The following is an 18,887-nucleotide window of genomic DNA, read 5'->3' as shown; positions in this document are numbered from 1 at the left end:
GTCTGAAACCGATTCAGTGTTTCTGATTAAAGATCGTATCCAGGAGAAGTCCCCCCCCCCCCCCCCCCAAATAATAATAAATGAATTTATTTTTAAAATAAAATTTTAAAAAGTATTTATGTTCTGCACAGCAGTTGTAATACTTTATAATACGACCAGTTTATAAAGGTGTAATTCCCCTGTAATTAAATGCAGTTTCTTCGTATGTTATTTGAAATTACATTGTAATTATATTTAGCTACAAATACTTTAGGTAGGTAGGATAAGAGCATCTCCTTTCCTCTAAAATAGCTGGAAGTTAGGCAAGTTTATGTCAATCCACAGCATGACCTGCACCTTGAAAAGTCCAGTGTTCTTATAATGTAAGAAATACTGTTTGTTTTTATGCCAAATTATCAAGAAATTACGCAGTACTTAAAAGTACTTACAGCATAATTTGTGTCTCCTTGACTTGTTATCTCCATGTGGGGACCTACAATTAAGTATTTGTGTTCTATCCATCCATCCATCCATCCATCCACTATTTCCCTCCTTATTAGCACTGATGTTTAAAGATGATTCAGAAGTCAGTGCAAAAGTGTTGCTTTGTTTGTCAACTGCTAAATAAAAATCATATTTAAAGAAAGTCAAGTGTAAATCCACTGTAATCGGTATCCTCCTGTGACTCACCTGGATTAAACAAAACATTGTGACATGAAACCCACTTGCGTGTTGCACTTTCCAGTTTAAAGGCAGACTTTTGTGTTACATAAGAGAAGAAACTAAACAACAGATGGTAAGCAGGCATTACTTTTCATTACTCATTTCACAGTTGACAGGCTCCCTCGGATGCATGCAAGGTCGTCTCTGAACGTAACATAGAACAGACATACTTAACAGTCACATGCTTGGACCCTTACAGTTCACACAGCATTTCCCCAGTGGTTTCATAAACCACCAAAAAATATGAACAAACTGAGTTTAGTGCACCTTCCCTTTAGATATGCATCGTGAACCATCATTTAAATGATTAAAACAGGATATGCAGTACCATTTATCTTACAAAATGGCTAATAAATAGAAATCGTTCAAATTCAGTCTGAGAACAAAGATACCTGAGCAAGATGCAAAGCTACGTGAAGAAAAATGCACAATGAGTCTGCTGCAAAAACCTGGTGACATGTTCGCATCCTGAAGGAAAAGAAACCTTTAACAAAAATGTAAAAGTGGCATTATTGCATTGCTGTCCTTTATTTTTACATGCACAGGAAATGAGTTTTTAAATAAGACAATGCATATAGATTTATATGTATATATAACATTAGATTTCATCAAAACAGCTCGCAGTGAGGCTTTGCTATTGTAAGGCACATTTAATTACCTGATAATTAACTCGGAAGGTAGTCGCTCCACTGAGGATGAGCAACAAAAACTCTGGATTTCCCTCCTAAATAAGATAAAGCTGTGTATTTATAATACACTGTGCATGTTGAAATGCTCACTGAGCTTCAGCTTGTCCACAAAATAGAAATGTGAACTTCAAGGTTTTCTACCAAGAAAACAAACAAAAAAAACCCCTCAAAACTGTAAACTGACTTCCAGAAACGTAAAGAACTACTCCATCTTATTGTCATCAAACTTGCATGTTTTGCCAAGCACCTCATCAAGCATCATTTCCTTTTTGTGCTTGTTGTTAATTACTTGTCCCTGCTTCCTCTCACACACAAGTGTCTCATAAGTTAAAAGCTACAGTATAAGATAAATCCCTGGATTCTTGTGGTGCTAAGGTAACATTTCTGCATGCAATCAAGTATTAAAACTTGTAGTCCAGCAGGACATGCACGATGCTTATCTAATCCTTTATTTTTTTATTAAGTGAGAAAATTTAAAGATCCTCGTCGTCTGTTTTGGGTGAAGCCGGCCTGGAGGCGGTGACCGAGTCTTGACTTTTCCGTCTTGCTTTTGGAGAGGACGCTGGTGGCAGTGAGAGTCTTTTTACCGACAGCAGCCTGAGGATCTCGCTCACCTGAGCCTCGAGCAGCGACAGTCTCCCGCTCAGTATCTGAATGTCTGCTTTCAGCTCCAGCTTGGCCGCGTGGAGCGTGGCTTGAAGCAGCGCTTGTTCAGACAGCGGCTGCACGAATGAGTGTCTGAGGGAGACCTCGGCGTAAACCCCGAGGCTGTGCTCGAATGGATTTCTCTCCATGGGGCTCCTTTCCATCGGGCTTCGCTCGAAGGAGCTTCTTGAATCTCCTGCTCGGTCGATGCGTGGATCGCTCTTTGTGATACCACTGTCGCAGGAGTCGGTTTTGTGCAGGGCGCTTGTTTCCTCAGCTGCGCTGTTGCTGCCCTCTGTGCTTCCCCTCTCTCCGCCTCCCCCTGATTCGTGGTTCGTTTTGGGGGCTGCGATCTCTTCTGAGGACTGCGATCCTTTCGGCCACTCGTCTGCTTTCTGAGTCTGCTTCTCCTGCTCGACAGGAGGACGCGCTGGCTCAGCAGATGTGGCGTTTCTAAACTTTGCCCAGCCTCTCACACCTCTGCCGCTCCCTGCGTTACCCTCTCCACCTGCACCACTGCTCTGGCCAAACCGGCTCTCTGGACAAGGCTTTGATGCAGACCCCACCGCCTCCATTGTGCGCCTTTGCTCTGACTTTTCATGCATGTTGCAACTGTTCCCCCCTCCTGCTGAGGTGTTCTCCTGCCGCTGCTGAGGAGATGCTGAGTGACTGGGCTGAGTGTAAGAGTTTGAGTCAGTGTGGTGCTGGGGGTGCTGCTGCATCTCCACCTGCACGCAGTTGTGATCTAAGTAAGTGTTGGACTCTCCTGTTTGAGCGTCTCTGTGCTGTCTGAACTTCTGGAACAGCTTGCGAACCGGGTGGTCTTCGGGAATCGACAGAGTCACGTCACTCTGATGCGCCTGCTCCCTCTTCACATCGGCAATCTTCCTGAAGATGACCTGCAAGAGGGAGAGTGCGTGCATGAGGACACTGATACAGGACACACTGTAAATTGTAACTTACAGTGTGCATGCTCTAGTGCTCGACCTGGACAAAGCAAGTTGTACAATGTCCGTATAATGCAGCTTCAAAGCAAGGGCAGCTGCCTGCAGCTGTTTTGAATGCTGAAATATTTATGAGCTGAAAGCAGCAATGCACAAGGGAAACCGTTAATGGAGCAACAAGTCAATAATGGAGGACAATTTAGGCTCTGAGTCTTTCCTGAATTCCTTCTGAAGACAAAGAAAAGAAATATCAATAAACTCCAAGCGTCTCACTACCTTCCGATACCACTCTGGTAGAAACTTTCAGTGCTGGTGTACCTGAGAAGTTAATCTGTGAAACACTTACCCCCATGAATCCCAGGTTAAAGCCCACTGTGTACAAAGCTCCCACTCAGTTATTTCAACTGATATATTAATAGTGTAATAGTTAGCATCAACTTCTTTAATATCATTTTTGGATTAATCTGAAACTGACTAGTTTAGATGATTAGAAATAGATAGATTAGAAAACCAATGTAGAAGACAGCTACTAATGGGCTCGGCTGCCCATAAGAAATCTACAAAATGTCTAGGACCTGTTATGTTATTAAACATGCAAAGAAGTCTTAAGTCACTGCTTATTTCAAGTGGTCTTGAGCAGTGTCTCTCCAGGCTTGGCTGCTTGTTTACTCATTTTCAGTCCAGTACTTGTACACAGGATGTTAAGCCACTTCAACATGTCCTATGAATCATTCATGTTAAGACCTGACACAGGACCTGAAAGATGCATCTGGCCCTTCAATGTTGACTGAAGCCTCCTCAGAAATGGCCTCAGTGGAAGTGTGTTTGTCAAGGAGCCATTCTCAAGGAAGCAAAACTGAGGCTGAGGTATGCCAAATTACACAAGGACTGTGCTGAAAGTCAGTGGCAATGGTCCCAAACACACTGCCAATGCAGTAAAAACATACCTGGATAGACAAAACACACCATCAAACACTATCAGCATGGATTGGCCTCCCCAGAGGCCCTTCAACATTATTTAAGCAGTGTGGGATCATTTTAACAGAAAACTGAACAAAAGGCAACCAAAATCCAAAGAAGAGCTTTGAATTTCCTTCAAGAAGCCTGGAGACTGAAGACTACTTAAGAAATAACAAGAAAGCTTGTGTGAGAGAGGCCGTGTTGAAGAATAAAGGTGGTCATACCAAATACTGTTTTTAAAGCTCATTAGGAATTGTACACACTCTGTTTTTGCCTCATATACTGTATACTGTCCATGTATGTTTGCACAGGTTTCAATAAACCACTGCACCTATTTCCCATTTTCCTAACAAAACATAAAGAAATGAAGAGGGCTTGAGACTTTTGCAAAGTCCAAATACCTGCCACGAAACTGTGCCAATTAATATTTACTACACAGCACTTCCAACAATTGCTCAAACATTCTTAAAAGGCCGGTCTGCTTTGTTACAGCCAGAGTTTGAGCTGTTATGAGTCTGTTTAATTCCTTCAAATGTTTTTGTTTTTTGTTTGAGAACAACTTTTTTAAACCTACATCCTCAAAAGTATTTCATACATCTCAGTCCTGAACAAAGAACACAACAGACTACGTGCCCTGGGATGACTTGACGCGATATGAACATCCATTAAGAACTTAAAAGATAGTATTACAGCAGAATGTATAAGAAACCTACTCTTGTGGCTGGAAAGCAAAGCATCTCCGTGCTGTAGTGGGATCAATATGTGTAGCCAGGAGAACCTTTATGAAATATTAGAGCCTTAATTTGGACCAGCTAATTGTTCGGCTTTGAACTAATTTTTTGTCACTGTCCTTTTCACAGATTGGGGAAATCTGGATGGAGACAGTGTGCATGTGCTGATTTATTTACATTTATCCTCTTCACATTTGAGCTGTTCACTCTCAGTTTGTAATTTGATAAAAAGGCTTTCTGAGCGGTCGATACAAAGACAATGTGCTATGTATATATATACAATCCATTTACCATTACACACTTTATGGAAAACTGTATACAACTCTGCACTCAGGTATTCCATGCTGCCTAGCTCAAGGCCACAGCACATGTTGTATGAATGAAGTCTCATCTGCAAAGAAGGGATTTGATTCTAATTTTTGTCTATGATTTACTGCTGGCACAAACACCTTTTCTTTCTCTATTTCTCCTTTTATTTTAAATTTAATGATCATTTAAGTCCTAGATACACATATAGATATGTGTGTTTAGCATATGCACGGCAAGACGTTGCAAAATGCTTTGCAATACAAACAAAATAAGAAAAAGTGTTTTTTATTCATACTGTCAGTTGGTGAAAAGTTATGGTTATAGATGTTCCTGTGTACTGGGTTTGGTTGCTCAGCTCTTGATTATGTAGGAGTTTGTAGATGGAGAGTTTATGTTGTAAAGAAGCAGGTTTGGTTGTATTGCATTTGTTGCAAAATGCAATCAGTAATCCCTTGCTTTAAGATGACACTAACACCCTTTACTAAAAGACAGGACAGTGAAAGTTTTACCCGTTTTCGCAAATTACAGGTGAGGATGAGGTTGCGGGAGAAAGAGTTGGCGAACGCGGTGTAAAACTCCAGCACCCGCATCAGAGCCTCTCTCCGGATGACGTGCAGATCGCAGTACGTCAGAGCGCGCACATTCGCACAGGCTCGAGCCAGCGTGGTCTCTTTCCAGAATGCATCTCCAAACACGTCACCTTTACCTGAACAGGGCCAGATATCACATAAACATCTGTTGGCTCAGATAAATATAAATAAAATGGGATAAAGTCGAACACATATAGGTTGTATAGCATAAAAAGGACTTCAGAAAACTCTGCACTGAAACAAACTTTGCTCTAACTTCAACTGAGAGCAGCAGGTAAAACTTGGCTTGGTCTATTTCACAATATTGCCCTGGATTACCTAGTATTGCGATGACCTCGTCATCTTGGATGACTTCGAGTGAACCCGAGACTACAAAACAGAGCGTATCAACGCTCTCCCCGATGTGGAAGATGAGGTCTCCAGGTGCGCAGTGTGTAGTCTGAAACTCCACGGCGAGAGAGCGCAAACAGCCGTCACTTGCCAGACGAAAAGCTGGATGGTCATTGAAAACCTGTCTGTTGAGGTGGACGCAGATGTCTGCACGCATGTCTTTAGGACAGATGGAGAGAACCTGAAAGAGATGGTGCAGCAAACACTTAATGCATCATCACTGGAGGACATTAAATATGTAGCACATTTCCGCTGCTCATTTAGCAGATGTATTACTAAACGTTTTAAAAATAGAACTGCAGAGACATGAAAGCTGCTTCTTTAAATAATCTTTAAACCCCAGATGTTGGACCATGTGATCTAATTTACTTCATGAGAAAAACAATGGTAATGTTGTTACTGACTGTATGGACTGTAGAAGTTCAGGACCTAAAATGCAGATATGGGAGGCAGGCAAGATTTAACCAAGGGCATAAACTTTAATTAGGTTGTTGGGAAAGCCAATAAATGAAAACGTGAAATCCAAAAGATAAATCCCCCCCCCCCCCCCCCCCCCCCCCCCAGCAGATGATTAGGGCTTCACAGAGCTGAGATCTCCACATTGTAGTGTCAGTCTGGCATTAAAGGGACAAACAGAAATAGCTCAGGAGCCTAACTTCATGGGACTATCCTAAGATCTCCAACAAGTACCCTTGCAAACTGCATTGGTATGTATCTGACAAGTAATGGCACATCAGTTTTTGAAAGCACCCCCTGAAACTTTTGCACAGATTTGTACCTTGTCTGTGTCAATGCCCTTCGACATGGCCCAGGTGGAGACGATGAAGTCCATGACCCTCTCGCTCAGACCTTTGGGAACCTGGTAAAGCTTAAGGAAGTCACGCACATTGTTGAGCATCTCGTGGTAGCGATTTGTGTTGGTGTACATCTGCTGGAAGATGGTGGTGACGTTTCCAAAGATTGTGGCATATAGCAGCGCTAAAAGAAAAGACGGAAGAGCAATAGTTCATCTTATTTATTCGAATCTAACGTTTTCATTCATCCGTCTTCTTCTGCTTATCCGAGACATGACCATCTCTTCCAGCTCATCTGGGGGGACAAGTCATTCTCAAGCTAGCCGAGATATAGAAATAATCTCTCCTGCAAGAGATAAATGCTTTTAGATAACAAATAATCATATTTATGGGATCACAGTATCCAACTTTCATACCTCAAATTTAGAGTTAAATATTGTTGAGGAAACTGCCTATGACAAAACGTTTCAGTGGAATATATGTGTGATTAATGGAGTATTTAACACGAAAAAAAATTATATTTGGATTAAAGATTAAATAATTAATTGAGATCTAATCCAAAACTTTATTCCCTTAATTTTTTCCACTTGTCCAATTGAGGGTTAGTGTCCCAGCTGTTATAGAGCAAAATTTCAGGTATACCTTGGAGAGGTTACTAGTTTATGACGGGAAAAAACCGGAGCATGCTGATATTTAACTGTCCTTTAAGTGTTTTCCACGCTACCGGCTTCCACACAACCACATGAAGACTTTTTCCCTCCAAATGACATTCTAGGGACAAACCAGCTCATCTACTTGCCTTTCTAGACCTTCAGGGACTTTTGTGACTTGTCATAAGGTCAAAGGTAATTTTTCCACCTGATGAGGAGTTAACCTGTAGACCCTGTTCATGCAGAACAGTTGCTCCTCCAGGCCACTCTGAGGGAAATCTTGTTAGCGCTCATCTGCAGTCGTATGAAGGTTGGAGTAAGAGTACAGCACCATTAAAGACTCTTCTTTTTTCTTTTGATAATCACCAAATTATACCATTTGATTATGATTGCTCAAACCTTTGCTTCCCACTCTTTATTACAATCCCCTGATTTATACATGACTAACACTTGATCAATGATGCTGTAATTACATAATCGCTGGTGCACAAATGAAAGTAATTTTAAGATTTCAAAGATTTTACAGTGATAGAAAAACGAAAACCTTAAAAACAGTGTGGATGTCCATCTGACATAATGCTGTATAAGCACTACGAGCATATAATCATTATATCTTGGTTCTACAATAATATAGTACTGTGTGTATTTTACATTTTGGATAAACTCTTTAGTGAATTTTATTTATTTGGTTTTAATAATTTTGTTTGTTTTGTTTTGTAATTTACTGAAAAGTAAATGTACACAAAACAGCACTGCTGACAGTGCAGTTTTCTTAAATACATGCATGCATAGCCTGATATACACAACGAGGGATGGGCTAACTCTTTATGATATCATTTCTAATCCACAGTTCCTGGGTAGGAGTGCCGTGCTGCAGTGACCTCAAAGAGTCACTCAGCATCTCTTACTGTGAGGTTTTATCCACTCAACGGGAAAGCTTCATCTCCGGTCACCACAGCAGGATCACAGAGGTTAGGATACATATCTAACGTGATGGCTCATTGTCCACTTACTACACCCGAGCCTGCAGGCAAACTGGCCCTCTCTTCGATTCCTTCTCCACTCAAATAATTACCGTATCTATAGCAGGAGATTTATGCCCCATAATTGAAGCCGACACTGCAGTGTGACTGAATGATCCTCGTGATCCAGGCGCCATCAGAATAATGGGTGTTTACTTTCGACTGTATGAAGCTTGAAGCGTGGCTGTCACTTTCTGTGTTCTCACTGGTTTTATTGCATCACTATACATGCTGTTTCAGAGGGATGGGCCAAAGGTTAGTGCACAAAGGTGCGTGATGACCAAGGTACTGTAGAGGCACTGAGATCAAAGGTGAAGCTATTACTCTGTCTGCAGTGTGTGATGAAAGCAGCAAACAGGCTGGAGTAAAAATAGGCCTTTCTATTTTGGTGAATTGGAACCACAAAAGATTACTAAGACACCAAAGATATAACTTATATAGCCACTAATGTAGTTACAGTACTAAGTTCTAGATAGTTTTGAAGTTAGCTAAGGAATATGGCGTGACTTATACGTAGACTTATATAACATAATGCATCATTTCTAAGTTCATGTTACACAAGACTCTCTATAAGCTTCATCCTCATCAATTTGACAGTCGTGTCCCATTAAATACTGAAAGTCACGCAACACAGGGAATGTAAAGAAAAAAAATATCTGTATTTGCTGAAAATTTTAAAGGTAATTCAGGAATAAATGAAGTCTTTAACTTTGACTTTCTTCATGAAGTTTCTACTGACCATGAGAAATACAGAAGAATGCAATGATATTTATTCCCTGCATTGAAAAAATGACTGACTGAATTAACATGCAATACTTTTCTGATGTGACGACCTGCCCTCAGACAGACATTCACAGAGCAGGCTGTGATGGGCGCTGAACATGTCACTTTTGATTATTGACAAAGCCGAAACTCAGAGTGGTTCAAGCACCGAGGCTGCAGCTAAACGTGAAACCATGACCAGAATGAAAAGAGGAAAATGTTGTCTGTGGATCATTTAGCTCTATAAGGAATAAATACTTCCTTCACTTTCTGAATATTGAATTCTGTCATTATCGAAATGTGATTTTAAATAATAAGTAACTGTCAGTTTGGTCAGTTAGGGTGGCAGGTACAGATAGACAACCTATTTACATCCCTGATTTAGAGCATGCTTCCAGACCTTTAGGAAGAGATTTTCTACTGAAAATGTTTTTTAATGTTTTAAATGGATGTCTAGTTGATGTTTCTGTGACGCTAATACACACACCAGCCAATCACATGACACCAGCTCAGTGCATTTAGGCATGTAGTCATGGTCAATTTGATGTGCTGAAGTTCAAACTGAGCATCATGATGGGGAAGAGAGGCGATTTAAGTGAATGTGGTGTGGTTATTGGTGCCAGACGAGCTGGTCTGAGTTTTCCAGAAACTGCTGATATAGTGGGATTTTCTCGTTCAAACATCTCTAGAGTTTACAGAGAATGGTCTGAAAAAGAGAAGAAATCCAATGAGCGACAGTTCTCTGGGTGAAAATGAAAATTTTCAGGGCACACTTTGTTATATGGTGTAATGGGATGTTCAGGTGTCAAATCTGCAGCAACTGTGTGATGCTATCACGTCAGTATGGACCAAAATCTCAGAGGAATGTTTCCAGCGCTTTGTTGAATCTATTCCTTGAAAAATTAAAGCAGTTCTGAAGGAAAACAGGGGCCCAGCTCAGTCCTAGCAAAGTATTCCTTAATAGTGTCCACTGAGGATATGCACATTAAAAGGTTAGGAGGAAGTTGCAATAAATAAAGGTAAATGGTTCAAAAATATTTTGTGAAAACTAGAAATTCAACTGATTTGCAATGTTTCACTTTCACTTTGTTGAAAATGTAAAAAGAGACAGCAAAGTCAACTCTGCCATGAAATTTTTCAATAGTGGTTACATAAATATATTAGTGTCTAAGCAAAGTCATCTCTAAATACATCAGTAATGCCATACACTATGTTAACTATGGGTAAAAGCAGCCATGTATTGATCACAGCGTGCTGGGACTTAATATCCTGCACAGATCCTCCTCATGTTTTAGAACATACGCACCATATGTTGCTTTACTGGCAGCTGGTAAATAGCCAGCAGGACTGTGGAGAGCACGTTATCTTGACTAGCGTGCAAGTAAGTGTAACCAGACTGTTTCATCTCCTGCAAGGTTCAACTAGCATATTATGAATGGATGAATGCACGAATGACATCAAAGTATGTATGCTTTGTTTAGTGTGGAGTGATGGAGTGATGGGGAGACAGGGCTGTTTTTGTTGTTACAGAGCTGTTGTTCTGGTAAACTTCACCCACAAATGATGCTACTGAATATGGTTAAAACATCCTTTCCCAGCTCCAAGTACAGTTTAAAACTCATGGATCGTTCCATTATATGGCTGTATTACTCTATCACATTGTGGCTGCTAGTTAAATGTTTCCTGTGCCATTTTCAAAGGTTTTGTGAAACCTTTGGAGAAACTGTTAAATGCGATGCATGTTGGAAATACAGTGTGTGGTGACTGGGTACTCACAGCCCACCATCATCATAGCCACGGAGAAAATCTTCTCGCCATCTGTTGTTGGAGCAATGTTACCAAATCCAATGGTGGTCAGGCTAGTCATGGTGAAGTAGAGAGAAGAAATGTACAGCGTGTCTTTGGTAGGACCTCCTTCCCACCGGCCATTACCGCTAGTGTTGTAGCGGTAAGGAGTTCCAATACTCAGTGCCAACTGGTAGAGCCAGCTGTCTGTCTTAATGGTGTTGGTGGTCTCATCAATGACCTCGTGGTCACCAATGCTGTACCAAATGCAGGCAAGCCAGTGAGCCACCAGGCCGAAGACACACACCAGCAGGACCAGGACCGCAGCTCCATACTCCAGGTAGTGGTCCAGTTTTCGAGCTACGCGGCCCAGACGGAGCAGGCGGATGACTTTAAGGGAACTGAAGAGGCTGCTGAGACCCTACAGAGAAAGAAAGTGAAAATGTGAACCAGATATCCAGAATAACAGATACATTTGTGATATATTTAAGCTACTTTTTGGAACTGCTTAACACAGTGGCAAATACATTGTACATCAGATGAAAGCTGCATTATTATCTTATGTTAAAAATTTACACTGGTTTTCATGATTAAAATGATTTCACCTTAAGAGAAGAAAATATCTGTCAAGTCAATAAAACAAGATTAGAATGTGTAAAATCATTAAGAACAGAGGATTCATGTGACTGGTGGAAGACAATATGGTGGAAGACAAGAGAGTATGGCAACGTAAAGAGGTGCGCTTTGAGAGGGAACTCCAGAGTTTAGGAGCAGAGCATCTGAAAGCTCACATTGTATTCAGTTGAGGGGAAGGGACAGTGAGATGGAAGGAAGAAGAGTGCGAATGGGTGTGTTGATGTGCAGAAGTTAAGAGTGGTACTGCAGAGTGATGTTGTGGTCTCAAAGGTGATGAGCAGAATGTTGATATCAATATGATATGATATTAGCCAAAGAAGCTGCTGATGGGCCTGTATGTTGTGACTAATGGAGGCAGTTCTGCAGGAAGAGAGAAGACCTGAGAAGAGTCGTCAATAGGGAGGGAAACATTTACACAAGGTGGACTGGTGTCAGTGAGGAGAACCTTGGTTTTATCACTATTCGATTTGATAAAGTTTACAGGAGAACCAGGATTTGATTTCCTGGAGGCAAACACAGAGAGCAGTGGTACGAAAAGTGATGGGACATTTGGTGCACAGGCAGAGCTGCATGTCATCAGCATAACATTGGAAACTGATATTAAATCTATGGAAGACATGGCCAAGAGGAAGTAGACAGATGATAAATAAAAGAGGCTCCAGGACAGATCCCTGTGGGATGCCAGTGAAATTTAACATTTTTGAGTTGAAAGAACGGAGTGCGACTGGAGTTGTTACATTTTGTTGTACAAAGAGATGTTACATTTGTACATATGCAAAAAAAAACCAACTATATCTCCTTAAAGGGTGAATATTTTTCATTGCTAAAATTGAAAAATCATGTTACTGCATGGTTTTGTTCTCGGGAGTCATGATTTTTTTTGGCTGCTTTTACATATTATTACAACACTGATATTGTAAAAATAAATTATTTACATACAGTTGAATACAGTTATTTAAATTAGAATGAGTCTTATTTTGGCTCTCTCCTAATGTAAATAAATATCATGTATATAAGATGAATGAATGAACTCATCATGATATCACCTACCGGTTAGTGGACTGATGTTTTGAAGCCTTGAGTTTACCAGTTTAGCTGACTCCACCTTGTTTTTTAAAAACTTTAATGTGATAATAAGGGGTAGGTACAAAAAAAAACAAGGGCCATATGGAGGTTTTGCAGTCAGGTGACCAATAACCACATGACATTAACTTGCCCACGATTTTAAACATGTGACAGTCATGGTGATGATGTAGAATCAAGTGAAGAAGGCCACAGTAACACAAGCGTAGATACTGGTCAAAAACCATATGGGAACCACTGTTGGTGAAGGGAAAAATTAGTATTCCCTTACTGGTTGTGTGTGGTTGGTCACTCGCTTTTACACCTAAGACCATTTTAGAATCATCAATAAACCTAACCCATTCATGTCTTTGGATAGTGGGAGGAAGCCCCAGCCTCCTCCTGGATTCAAACCCAGGACCTTCTTGCCGTTAGGTCACGGTAAACACTGAATTTTGTAGATATCATTGTTGACAATACTAATGTTCTGGGTGAAAAACTCAAAACAACGAGCTCAAAGACTCTGCAATGTGATTATTCAGTGTGGTTTTGTTACCATAAGGGATCGATAATATGACCTGATTTCCATCCATTCATCCATCCAATTTCTTCCGCTTATCCAATTCAAGGTCGCGGGGTGGGGGGGCTGGAGCCTATCCAAACTGTCATAGAGCAAGAGGCATGGTACAAACCATATTTATCACAGCACATTTAAAGAAATACAGAAATTTACTTACTGGGAGAACGGAGTCTTCGGTCCGTGTGCTATTTCTGTGGAAATGTGACTCACGAAGATGACCCGTGGGAGAGGCATGTGTGAGGATATCCTACATTAAAAAAAAGAACAGTAAAGCAGAAACGTTTTAATGTATACATGGAAAGACATACCATTGTCTGAGCAATTAATCCCACATTAAAAGAATGATCTTTATTAACGTTTACTCACATCATCACCGTTTTCAAAGGCGTTGATGATATCATAGGGCAGGCAGGACAGCAGGTCGATGACAAACCACGTCTTTAGGTAATTCATTCTTATGAGCTTGGCATCTGAAATCACCTCTCCAGCTGGACCCACAAAGGTGGTGTGGAAGTTGAGCACAATGTCAATCAAAAAGATGACATCGACAACACTGTCCACAACCAGCCAGGCCAAGTTGTTCTGCTTGGTCCTGAAGGAAACATTATAGGGTACCATGATGGCAGTGTAGAAGGTGAGGATGAGGATGATCCAGTCCCAAGTGGTCTTGAAAGTGCAGTAGTGGAGGATGATGTGTGGAGGGGTCTTAGGGGCCTCCTGCTTGTACTGAGGGAGAATGTCTGATCCCAGCTGGAGTGCCTTTCATTGAGAGGAAACATTTGCCATCATGATACAAGAACCTCTAAGCCATATTTAAAAGATACAGATTCTAGAAAGAAAATTCTGGGTCTTGCTCACCTCAGCCAGTCTGGAGGGCTTGTGGCTGACCTCCGACTTATTGAGTGGTGTTAACTGCTGCACCAGGTTTCGATTGTTGGCCAGTGCTCGTGTGAGCCTGGCAAACTTTGTCCACCCTATCCACAGACAGCAACACAGAATGCACAGGAAAACAACACGGCATCCGGCATTATTTAGGAATTAAGAAACATTTAAGAGCATTTAATGTTAAGATGTTTACATTTTACTGGAGTTTATGGGAGTATTAGGTGATGTTGATTTTCTTTGTTAAATGGGCAATAGATGTCTTTTGACTTGAACTGAATTTTTGCAGTTGGATAATAACACCATCTGCGTTTAGACTGGTTGCCTACTAGCCTTGCTTTAACTGTGCACTGCTGTCTGCTACCTGCCACAAGCACGACTGCTCAGCCAAAACAGGAAGAGGAGAGAGCATTTGTTTCCTGCTATATGAAATTAGGAATGTTCACAACACTTGGAAACTTTACCCAGCAAAAGAAAACCTGGTCCACTCCCAGAGGAAGCACAGAAGGAAAAGACAAGTGACAGAAACTGAAGGAAAAATAAAAGTGATCCCAATTTCAATTGACATTATTTCTACAAGATTTATAAAAAACAAGTCCCGTGTACTTGCATCGACTAAATCAAAGAATCTCTATGTGCTTGTCTCTTTTTCATCTGTTTTGACAAAGAGTCAAACTTTGAAGGTATCCTGTTACATACACAAACAAGTGTGGCGCCATATTTGAAGTCAGTTGCATGAGGGGCGGTCTCATTTTCTTTTTGTAATTTTTCCCACAGTGTTTTGTTAGCCAATGAATGGAAATAAACAGGTTTAGGCTCTCAAACCTGTTGATTAGTATCACCATTATGTTGGTATTGACCGAGTGCACCATTCAGTGCTGTGACATCATGTCTGATCAATTACGTCTCAGAGATGTTGGGGATTATCTTACTACAAAAATTAGTTTTTGTTTGTTTGTTTGTTTGTTTGTTTTTTACATTTTTTCCTGCATTTTTGCAATTGTTATGATCCATCTCTTTTCACATTCTCTCTATGTTTTGAATTTTCACGTACTTCCTTAGTTTCTTATTTTTTGTCTTTTAGTTCTTTGTTACAGTTTCTGTATATTATGGTCTATTTGTTTTATTTGTTCCTCCTACTTTCTTGTGTCTATGTGTCCCTGTTTAGTTATAGCTTCTCACTTCCTGTTTTAGTTTGGCAGTTATCTGTCTCCTAAGTCTTGTTACTAGCTTAACTTTTGTCCTCTTGTCTTGTTGTCTTGAATTGATTCGGCTGTGCCTTGTTACCCCTTTGTTTCCACTTTCTCTGATTGCCCTGATGTGTATAAATAGTCCTGCCTTTGTTTTCCCCTCAGTCATTGTCTAAGTCTCTATGTTATCTCCCTTGAATGCTCCCTGTTAATTTTTTTTTAAATTATTATTTCTACTGGCTCCTTTCTTCAGATTTTTGGTGACTTTATTAATGGACTTTGAATTCAGTTTTTTTTTTTTTTTTATAACAATCCTAATAAACGGTTAATTATGTCAGTCTCCAGCAACTGCATTTGGGTCCACTCCTTAAATGCACCATGCATATTGCACCACTGCAGATTCATGATATACATAAATCCTGACTTGAAAAATATTTAACTATTAATATATGAATAATAATATAATAGTATATAAAATCAATCTTCAGAAACCTGCCACACCCTTTTTTACCTCTGTGAAACAGGATTATTCATACAGCTACCTTCTCCTTGTGCCCTCACTGTCATTTAATTCTGCTTGGTGTATGCAAAAAGTCTCTGTGGCACAATTAATCCCCAGGGATATGGCACTGCATAGACTCACAGAGACCACTGTTCACTGACCCGGACACACAACACCTGGACAGTTGTACGTTACACACCAGGAAACTAATGTCTTATAAGTCAAAGCCACTCATGTGCAATCAAAATCTATAACACTCCTTTGTCTTTAATTTTAATGGCTGGACCTTTAGCGATAACTCCAAAGCTTTTCAAATCCCAGAAATACAATGAAATACAGAATACTATCAGGTGGAAATTATTGGTACAGTAACATAAAGTCTCTCACCTCTTGTGGACTCATCGTCAATTGGCTGTTTGAACAGGGTGATGTCTCTGAAGGTGCAGAGGAAAAGCACCACCTTGTCATTTTCATTTCTGATTGGGGCTATCTGCATGTAAAGCCATATTGGTGTTTCTGTGGGAAGCAATCAAAAAAACAAAAACTTTTTTAACATTTATTCCTTAATTCATTTGATTTTTGTTTTTTGTTAAAATCTTGCGATTCAAATGTACAGTACTTACTATTCTTTGTATACAGCAGCACCTCATAGAAATTAGACTCATAGCTGTCAAATGTTTGTTTGATTTTGTCTATCGTATTTTTATCAGTCAGATCACCATACATGAAACTGCAAAATAAGACAAAGAGGGAAGAAAACATAATGAAATGTGAATAACAGATTATGAGTTTCCATAATATAAGATTTATATATATGTTTTTTTATACTTCTGACTACTTCCAGGTATTTAGATTAGTTCCCCTTTTGATAAATAAAAAGTGGAGATTCAATATATTAAAAAAAAACAAGAAAAAAAAACACACTAAAATTGTGGATTAAAGCTTCCAGTCAAGCATCAGAAAGAAAGGTGCTGGGTGCTTGAAGAGCATCTTACTTGCATGTGCTGCTCTTGTGCATCACCTCTGCTCTGTGGTATCCAGACAGCTTGCAGAATCCATCATTGCTGTAAACGACTGGCCACTCCAGGACCTGTGCATTTGCCAACAGGAAGCTCGTTTCTGAGACAAAATACAGGAAATTTTAAACACCAAATTACAAATAAAGAAAACATATGTAATAAAACATATGCCTTTTATTATTTATCAAATCGCCATACATTATTAAATCACCATAATGCAAGTTTATATTTACTACTGCATATAATGGAAACAAGATACAAAAGTCATCCACATTTGGCTACCAGATGAGACGGAGAAAAGAAAAGCTGTTTAGGTTCCACTCATAATGCGAATCAAATATTGATGAAGAGCTGAAAACTTCTTCCACTTTACTGCAGTTTCAGAGCAGTCTGCAGTCTTCAGACAAAAGGGTGACTGAAGTTCTTCCAAATTAAATTGCACACTTGAACTTACTGTACATGTTGTTCATTCTGCGGGCTTTTGTGGTCAGACATTCAGACAATAGATACTGAATTTCAGATAACCACCACATTACTGAGGTGAAGAGTAAAGTTTACAGACACTGAATCAATGTTGCACCCCTCCATCTACGTTTGTAAGAAAAGCCTCTGGGTCTCATGAGAATAATGTCTGATTGCCTGCTGTGCACATAGTACTTTAAATATTTACGCCAGTAGTACAGTTACTGGCTGTTTTGCTGACATGCATTTCCTTTCTGGAACATAAAAAAGGTATACAGCAAAACTGCGCTCTACTCTCTGGTATTTGTAGCTAAGAGATAAAGTGCCATAAATCAAATTATACATCCCTGAAAAGAACATTAAGACCTTTAAGATTGGCTGCAAATCCAGTTCTTGTAAAAATGAGACTATATGTTCTCACATTAGCAGAACTTTACTCCTTAATACCACTGAACAAACACGATGCATCATATCTGGAGCTTCATTCGTTTATGAACTTTAGCTTCTGCAACAATGCGCATAAATAAGGAACAACCTCACAAATCCTCAAACAAATGCTTTAAAATCCTCATATTGTGATAATCATAATATATGGTGGTGTAAAATTGCACTCATCACATAAAGAATAATCTTTACTCTTACTTGATAAGTAAGACAAATAATTAGTGTTTTCCTAATTTTTTTCTAGAGCTAATTTAAAAAGCCTACCATAAGAGCAAACTATAATTTAGATTTTTCATTATTTATCCACATAATTCGGATAATGTGACTGTTTTTTGTTTTCTATATCAGAAGAAATGTGTCAGTCAACTTTCAGGTAAAAAAAAAAAAAATTCTACTTAAAAGAAAAAAAAACATCAGCGATTGCTGATTCTGCTTCCCAACAAATGGCACAAAAATAACACACGTCGGTATACTTCAGCATCCCAGTCCTGTGTGGTTCCCTGGCTGAGAAATAAAATCGAAAGCATCACTTATTTCTGTTTCCATTGCAGAGTCAAACTCACCGCTGGACCGCCGGACTATATTCTCCAGGAAAGTATTCTGCGGAGCCACCAACCCTCTCTTGCCCCCATGCATTATGGAGGTTTCAGGTCAGAGACTCGGTGCTGCTCGGTGGTCGTGCTGGTACTAACTGACCCTTCTCCGTTGTCTGCCCGGCGGGAGCCTGGTCCACCGGAGTCAAGATCGCCACGATGGAGCTCTGTGTATCCGGACTGAGGCTTCAAAAATAAAAGCCTCTTTGTAATCATATGGAGCTGGTCCAGATTTGGAGCTGGTTGGGTGCACAAAGTCAATTGTTATTAATATCCACCGATGCTTACACTGTAGCCACACTAATCTACACTGGCCCAAATCTGGACTAACTGTTAGTTCTTGATAAAACAAACTTTTATTTTTAAGGTCTTTTTCTAGAGTATTGCTGGTATTATTGTCTCAGGTTTCCACTTTATACATAACTCCGTCCAGACGCACGAGCTGGCCTGAAATGTCTGATTTCTTTCCGCATTAATTTAAATGCTGGGGTTGGACGCGTATTTGTATTTAAAATACGTGTTAATGGGGTTTTATATTTTTTCT

The 18,887-nt window shown here is 40.0% G+C and overlaps 1 protein-coding gene across 1 annotated transcript; it reads right to left on the bottom strand.

Moving 5' to 3' along the window:
• Positions 1 to 729: 729 nt before the first annotated feature.
• On the bottom strand, positions 730 to 18,471 carry LOC146371701 (voltage-gated delayed rectifier potassium channel KCNH5-like). Its single transcript, XM_084954096.1, has 12 exons — positions 18,314 to 18,471; positions 16,821 to 16,944; positions 16,449 to 16,555; positions 16,213 to 16,341; positions 14,110 to 14,225; positions 13,618 to 14,010; positions 13,409 to 13,498; positions 10,965 to 11,394; positions 6,739 to 6,938; positions 5,889 to 6,141; positions 5,490 to 5,686; positions 730 to 2,935 (listed from the first exon to the last, which is right to left on the bottom strand). Exons 1-12 carry the CDS (start codon positions 18,384 to 18,386, stop codon positions 1,865 to 1,867), a joined length of 3,183 nt encoding a protein of 1,060 aa, XP_084810222.1. The 5' UTR covers positions 18,387 to 18,471; the 3' UTR covers positions 730 to 1,864.
• Positions 18,472 to 18,887: the final 416 nt, after the last annotated feature.

The sequence above is a fragment of the Perissodus microlepis genome, chromosome 15 (genome assembly GCF_051167445.1).
Source record: "Perissodus microlepis isolate ML-2025 ecotype Zambia chromosome 15, ASM5116744v1, whole genome shotgun sequence".
In the NCBI taxonomy this organism is placed as follows: Eukaryota; Metazoa; Chordata; class Actinopteri; order Cichliformes; family Cichlidae; genus Perissodus; species Perissodus microlepis.
This window is presented reverse-complemented; position numbering and strand designations above follow the sequence as displayed.

Bases quoted from the DNA above. Each gene is read 5' to 3' on its own strand.
- LOC146371701 (XM_084954096.1), bottom strand. From the start codon at position 18,386: ATGCATGGGGGCAAGAGAGGGTTGGTGGCTCCGCAGAATACTTTCCTG. The intron at 14,226-16,212 runs GTGAGAGACTTT...GTCTGTGGATAG, and splicing joins TGACGATGAGTCCACAAGAG to GGTGGACAAAGTTTGCCAGG. The intron at 5,687-5,888 runs GTAATCCAGGGC...GGCCCTGTTCAG, and splicing joins CGAGGTCATCGCAATACTAG to GTAAAGGTGACGTGTTTGGA.